Source organism: Triticum aestivum, chromosome 3A (genome assembly GCF_018294505.1).
Source record: "Triticum aestivum cultivar Chinese Spring chromosome 3A, IWGSC CS RefSeq v2.1, whole genome shotgun sequence".
NCBI classification, from domain to species: Eukaryota; Viridiplantae; Streptophyta; class Magnoliopsida; order Poales; family Poaceae; genus Triticum; species Triticum aestivum.
In genome coordinates this window covers 502952744-502959860 of record NC_057800.1, presented here as the reverse complement: position 1 = coordinate 502959860, position 7117 = coordinate 502952744, and the positions used below count along the sequence as shown (strand labels likewise).

At 44.0% G+C, this 7117-nt stretch overlaps 1 protein-coding gene across 1 annotated transcript; it reads right to left on the bottom strand.

Annotated features, from left to right (window-relative positions):
• Positions 1–4591: 4591 nt before the first annotated feature.
• Positions 4592–6905, bottom strand: LOC123061869 (cytochrome b561 and DOMON domain-containing protein At3g61750). Its single transcript, XM_044485151.1, has 4 exons — positions 6376–6905; positions 5872–6268; positions 5230–5513; positions 4592–5109 (listed from the first exon to the last, which is right to left on the bottom strand). Exons 1-4 carry the CDS (start codon positions 6898–6900, stop codon positions 4849–4851), a joined length of 1467 nt encoding a protein of 488 aa, XP_044341086.1. The 5' UTR covers positions 6901–6905; the 3' UTR covers positions 4592–4848.
• Positions 6906–7117: the final 212 nt, after the last annotated feature.

Below are 7117 nucleotides of genomic sequence, written 5' to 3'. Positions count from 1 at the left end.
ATCACGATTATGTGTTTCCAATTCCAAATAACCCTATTTGTAGATTTAAAAAAGAAACTCTGGATTGAATCCAACAAACGAAGACTGAATCAGGCCCGACTTTTGTTTTTTCTTGCGTCTACACAGGGCGTCCGAGTACCTACATTTATGTGACTAGAACTGTTATACAACCCTGTAATCAGTTAACTAATTTAATTACATACAGGCTGCAGCTTCCTGGGTGCAGACCGGTCGTGCGGAGGTGTGGCCAATGGACATAACGCGAGGATCATGACGGACCCGCGGCCAAAAATACGGGCTATCTGGTTCGATTAGTACCTTTGCGTTGTCTAGGGCTAGGCCATGGCGTGAAGCTCCATCGACACCTGTACTAGCATGAATGTGAACGGCGTAGAGAGGAAACTTACTGGATTCTCTAGCTCCACGGATCAGGTTGGCGGCCACGCGAGCGACGACAAAGGAGTTAGAGGAGGAGCGGCCTGCGGCGGCGGCCTGCTTGTGTCCATCAAAGAAGGAGCGGCGGGCGACGATGGCCTGCTTGTGTCCATCAGAGAAGGAGCGGCGGGCGACGACGACCTGCTTGTGTCCATCAGAGGAGGAGCGGCGGGCGGCGGCGGCCCATGACACAAAAAAAGACTCAACGCTGCTCGCGCGGCAACAATCCGCGATGGCGATGGTGATGGCGCGACCTTACGGTGCAGTGCCGCGAGGTCGGCGTGCAGGCATGATACGGTGTTGGTGGGCGGCGTTGAGGTTAAGGGCGATGTGAGCCGATTTCAGTTTTCTCCGTTTCCGATGATAACCGCGTGATTATAGGAGATGGACGGGGGCTGATATTTCTTTGTTGGTGGATGGATCATGGAGGTGAAGCACGGTCAGTCATGAGAATTTGCTAAGTCCACACCGCAAAGGCATTAAATCAATGGTAACTGTTAGATTTAGATTTGTGGGACTAATTGTGTGGTGCTGATCTGTTTGCGCGGTGTTGTGGGCTAATTTGCTTGGTGCACGTAAAAAAATTATTGTTTGATTGTTTAATAGTAGTGTAGATGTAGATGTAGAAGAAGAAGTGTAGATTAGATCTATGGGCCTAATCGTGTGGTGCTGATCGGTTTGCGCGGTGTTGTGGACCAATTTGCTTGTTGCATGTAAAAAGATTCTTGTTTAATTGTTTAATAGTAATGTGGATGTAGATGTAGACTCAGCCATATGAGTGGAAGTTCCCTGTCGTGCGTGGAAACCTCCTAGTCGACGCCTTAAGTGCGGGCTAGTAGAACCAGCGCCCATGCGGCAGCATTCTAGGCTGACCTAGTGCCATCGCTACGTTGTGGCTCCTCATGGGGTTACCTTCGTTCTCTCGGTCACGGTTAACCAGTTGATCGATCAATCTTTGACTTTTGGCAAACAATACAAACAATTTCAATAATTCAAAAAAAAACCATGGATTGAAAAAAGAAATTTGTGATTTTGCAAAAATATCACTAATTTGGAAAAGTTCACGATGATTTTGAAAAAACACGATTTGAAAAAACTTCACAAATTTGTAAAAAGTTCATTCATTTTTGAAAGGTTCATGAATTTGAAAAAATTTCACGAATGGAAAAGGTTCACTAGTTTTGAAAAAAAGTTCATTAGTTTTGAAAAAAATTCACAAATTTGGAAAAGGTTCATGGGTTTTGGTAAAAGAAGTTTGTATAAGTTGACATGAGCATGTGGATTTGAAAAACCGTCATGCATCTAAAATTATTTCACAGATTTAGGAAAAAGTTCACAAATTATAAAAGAACTTCACATATGAAGAAAATGTTCACAATTACAAAAATGTCCATGAAAAATGTAAACTACACATTACATTCTACTTGGTTACCGTGGTTTGTACTAAGAAAAGAAAAATGTAAAATGGGCCGGCCCAGGCAGATGGGTGGTGTTCACCGGTTAGTGAAATAGCATAAATCAATCAAAGTGGTAGTCCACCAGGATTCAAGTCCTGATGCTTGCATTATTCTGGATTTATTTTAGGATTTCCGACGATGCGCTTTGAGGAGACGTTTCCGTCGATAACGAGGTGTCTACGGTGACTTCGTAAATCATCAAGATGATATGCTGGCTCAGTCTATCAAATGTACTCATAGAGATAAGGTGCGCGTGTGTGCGTAATAGAGATGAGTGTATGCGTGTTTATATGAATGCCTACATCTGTACTGTGTTAAAAATAAATCAAGGTGTGGAACTGGATCGGGTTCGTATGCATGCCCGCAGTGGGAGGTTCTCGTTGGCGCCTTTAGCGGCATTTCCTATTTAGCTCTGCAGGCGCCTGTTACAGTGCAATTTGCAAACCGGCCCACTCTAGTTTAGCGGAAATGTTACAAAGTGAGATAACTGGGAATCGAAGCCACGCCGGACCGGTTACGATTGCTGCGCTCCAACCACTACGACATCGCACTTGTTGTGTGCTAAGTTAAGTCGCTCTTTCATTTTATTTTGTTTCTTCTGGTTCGCGAATTCTTGACGGTTTTATTCGTTTTTCCCTTTTTTATTTCTTTTTTTAATGCGTGATTTTTTTAAAGAATGTCATGTTTTTTAAATCATTGTACCTTTTCAGATTACATGAACTTTATTCAAATTCGACGAACTTTTCCTGAATTCGATGAACTTTTCTCAGATTACATGAACTTTTTTCAAATTTGATGAATATTTTTTAAAAATCGATGAACTTTTTCTAGATTACATGAACTTTTTTCAAATTTGGTGAACTTTTTCTGAATTCGATGAACTTTTTTTAGAATTTGATGAACTTTTTTCATATTACATGAACTTTTTTCAAATTCGATGAACTTTTTTCAGATTACATGAATTTTTTTTAATTTGATGAACTTTTTGTAAATGCGATGAACTTTTTTCGAATTCAAAGAAATTTTTTCAAAACCGATGAACATTTTCGAATCTAATGAACTTTTTCTGAATTCGATGAACTTTTTTTCGAATCCGATGAACTTCTCTTCGAATTTGGTGAACTTTTTTTTTAAATCGATGAACCTTTTTCATTTTTTTGAACTTTGCTTAAAATTTGATGAACTTTTTTTTCGAATTTACGTTTCTTTTTTGAGATAATTTATACTCCCTCCGTTCCCAAATATTTGTCTTTCTAGAAATTTCAACAAGTGACTACATACGGAGCAAAATGAATGAATCTACAGTCTAAAATATGTCTACATGCATCCGTATGTTGTGTCCAGTTGAAATGCCTAGAAAGACAAGTATTTGGGAACGGAGGGAGTATTGAGTATATATTAATGTTTTACTGCACGAAAAGGTTAACTAGAATTGTTTTCTTGTAGAAGACAACAAAGTTTGTATGTTTCTGATGGTTAGTGTGGTGCACTCGCAACAAAACGATCCAGAGTTTTACTTCAAAAGCGATTGGGTGCAAGTGCGCGTTGGGCCGGCCCATGCCAGCGACGCTGCAGGCGCCAGCTCGTTAACGGGCGCCTGCAGCGCTGACTAGGAGCTCCCGCCTTTGGCACCCGATAAACGGACTGGCGCTCGTGCACGCCGCTAGAGGGTCGTGGCCCATAGCACGCTCCACCGCTGCTTTTTGGATCGTTCGAGGCGGTGCTGCTTCGCTAGGTTTTTTTTTTCAATACTAGCACATGTGAAATAAACCTGCTGTTTTAAAAAAAAGGTTTCGGTTTTCCCTATTAATATGAAAATTTCATGAATTTGGAAAGAGTTTATCAATTTTATTGAGGATTTGAAAAAATGTTCATCAATTACGAAAAGAAAATGTGAATTTGAACAAAGCATGTGAATTTGGAAATGGGATCATGAATTTTCAAAAAAGTTTGTGAATTTAAATATTTTCAAGAATTTGGAAAAGTTCAAAATTTGAAAATATTCATGATTTTAATTTTTTTCATGGATTTCAAAAAATTCCTAATTATGAATAAAGTTCAATAATTTAAACAGAAATCATCATTTTAAAAAATGTTCATCGATTAGGAAGAAATCATTCACGAATTTGAGAAGGAGTTCACTGAATTTGCTGTTTTAGAAATCAAGGAAAAGTTTGTGGATCTGAAATATGGTCATGCACTTGAAAGAAGTTCATGCATTCGAAAAAAGGTTCACGTGTTTTGAGAGAAGTTTGCAAATTTGAAAAAACTTCACATGTTTTCAAAAAATGGTTACAATTTTTAAAAAGGGGAAAAAGGAAAAACCAGCCAAAAAACCTGAAAAAAAGAAAACTAGATTCTAAAAAATGCTGTAACATTACATTTGACGCACAACAACAAGAAATAGACAGGGTGTGCGATATGTTATGGTTGGTACTGCAGGTGGAGAGAAACCTGGATGTTGGATTTCCGAATCTCACCTTGCTAGCTGCATCTCAGCCATACTCGGTTTCCCGTTAACCGTAAAAAAAAATGGGCGGAGATAAAATCGCGTGAGAAAAACCGAACTGGCGGAATTAAAACTGTTTAGTAGATCTAAAAAAAAACGAAATTTCATTTTTTTTTCTGGTTTCAATGTCGGTTCGGTTTTCAGTTTGTCGGTTTTAATGCCCACCCCTAACGCGAAACATGCCCCTAAATTAGCTGAACAAGGAAAATATCACTATTCACTCTTCGTCACGCATTGGAAGAAACAACATTGGAGTAGTACATTCAAACACTCTACACATTTCAAATCCAAAACACATCACCGATAGACTAGTCTCGCAGATCCCTGCTAAAAGATTCTGCAGAATAGATTACATGCTTACAACAACAGCATAAGAAGAAGAAGAAAACGAATGAAAATAATAGGGCCTTCAGCAGCTCACAGAACAAGAACCCTAGTCAAGCATAGTTAGTATGTCGTCGTAGCACCGCTGTTGTTTTTCCTCCTTGTCCACACCAGGACTTCCAGGGTGATAATGGTGATCAGAAGGATGGCCAGGCTAAACCCATAGCCGATCTTCCAGGGGTTACCAGCGCCTCCAACTTTGATTCCCAAGACAATGTTGACTGCTGCAAAGAAGAGCACAAGCCTGCCTACCCAATGGTGATACCAGTTCCAGTATTTCCGGTACTTCGAGTCTTTGTTGGGCCGTAGGAAGAATGCAAGAATCTGCAAAGTTACACATACATTCAGATCCATATATAATGCCTTCACTTGACAAGATTTTACTGCTCACATTTTCCATGGCATTAGTTCTCAGATCCATATAGGGAAGCAGATATCACATACCTGGAGGATACCAAGCACAAGCACAAATATGCCAAGGCCTCTATGTGCTGGAACATCTGCTTGGATCTTGCCGTAGAGTGATACTCCAGCCACAACGCCGGCCAGACCGAGGATGAAGCCGACGAACTGAATGCCGCCATGAAGGTAGAACCACAGAGGGTCCCAACCCCTGCAGTACCGAGCGATAATGGCACCGATAGGCAGGAGGACACCCCAAGCGAACAGGTTGAGTGCCCCATGAGTCCTTTTTAGGCCACTCGGGAAGGAGGAGCCTGAAGAGCTGCCTGCAATGCAAACAAGTGCCAAATTGTTTTCAAGAAAATAATGACTTGGTGACTGAGTCGTCACTGCACTAATGGTTAAAATGCCTCCTCATTTGGTTTGTCAAACATATGGTATCTGATTCGATTACCACAGATCGATCACACTGAACTGTCACAGGCAACTTTTTACAATTTATTTAGTTAGAATTTGTCAGTAGCCGATTAAATTTACTGAAGCAACAGTTTCAATTTCAAACATACATGTAATGAGATGTGCATTAATCATGCACGAGGTGACAATGTGAAATCTATTTATATTTCCATTCGGTAAGTTAAGTTTGCATTAGATGGTTAGCAGGCGCGAAGGAACCCAACTCACCTGTGGTGAAATCAAAGGTGATGGACGTCTTGCCCTGGTGCTCGGCTAGGCGGTCGTTGACAGGGATGGCAGAGCCGAAGGCGAAGGGCACCTGCTGCTTCTTGAGCTGCGAGTCGAAGTTGAGCTGGAAGGCGAGGTAGATCTTGGCCTGCTTGACGAGGACGGTGTGGGCGTGGCCGTTGGAGACGAGGAAGCCCCTGTCGGCGACGACCATGGAGGGCGCCTTGCCGTTGAGGGCAAACTGCTTGACGTGGGCTTGCCCCTTCTTGCCGACCCACCCGACCATGGCGCTCGAGCCCACCATGAGGCCGTCCTTGGAGAAGGCCATCCCCACCCACCCGGAGCTGTACATCGCCGAGAGCACCACCCGCAGCACGTTGTCCCCGCCCTGCGCGTACTGGAGGAGACAGCAGAATCGGTTCGGTGAGAGGCAATTAATCAAGAACGCTCCCGGTCCCCCTCAAGATCACCCGGATCTACAGTCGCGGCGGCAGTGGCACTTACCCGGAGCACGAAGTTGTTCCAGACGGGGCTGCAGGCCAGCCCGGAGTAGTTGCCGACGAGCTCGGTCGGCAGCGGGTCGTCGCAGCTGCCGGTCTGCGCCGTCACTAGTGCCGGCGCGAAGAAGGCCGACACGACGACGAGCACCGCAGCGCCGACGCCGAACGCGCGCGCCATTGCTGCTAGCCGATCCGCCGACGCCGTGAGAGGCCGATCTGTATCACCTGGGAGCCGAGCCAGTAACCGGACGGCAACCTGAATTACTAGCTGGAAAGCCAAGCAAGTGCGGATTCTTTTTTGTCCTCTGCCTCTTTGATGTGGTGATGGCTCTAGTGGTGGTGGGTGGCGACTGCAACTGGACGGACGCAGCTTGTGAGTTGTGATTGTATGCTTAAGATATTCTTCGCCGGTGAGCTGGGCCGGGAGGCAGGTGCAGGGAGCTCTTGTCTCGTGGCGAGCAGTGTCACTGGATCTGGAACCAAACCGCAACACGAGGGTGGCAAAAATGCCATCCCCATGTGTGCGCATGCGCCGCTTCTCTGCCTCCTCGCCTTTTTTTAACGGGCGGCCTCGATCCATTCCCCCACGCGGTTCACGACAGAGAGCCGAGAGCGCAACGCCGTAGCCGCGAATGATGTATTGGATCGGGCATCACGGCAAGAGATTTTCTCGTATGAGTTTTTGCGTAATTAGAGCAACTCCAACGGTAGTGCCCATTTCGTCTGCCGCCGTTTGTTTGGGTCAG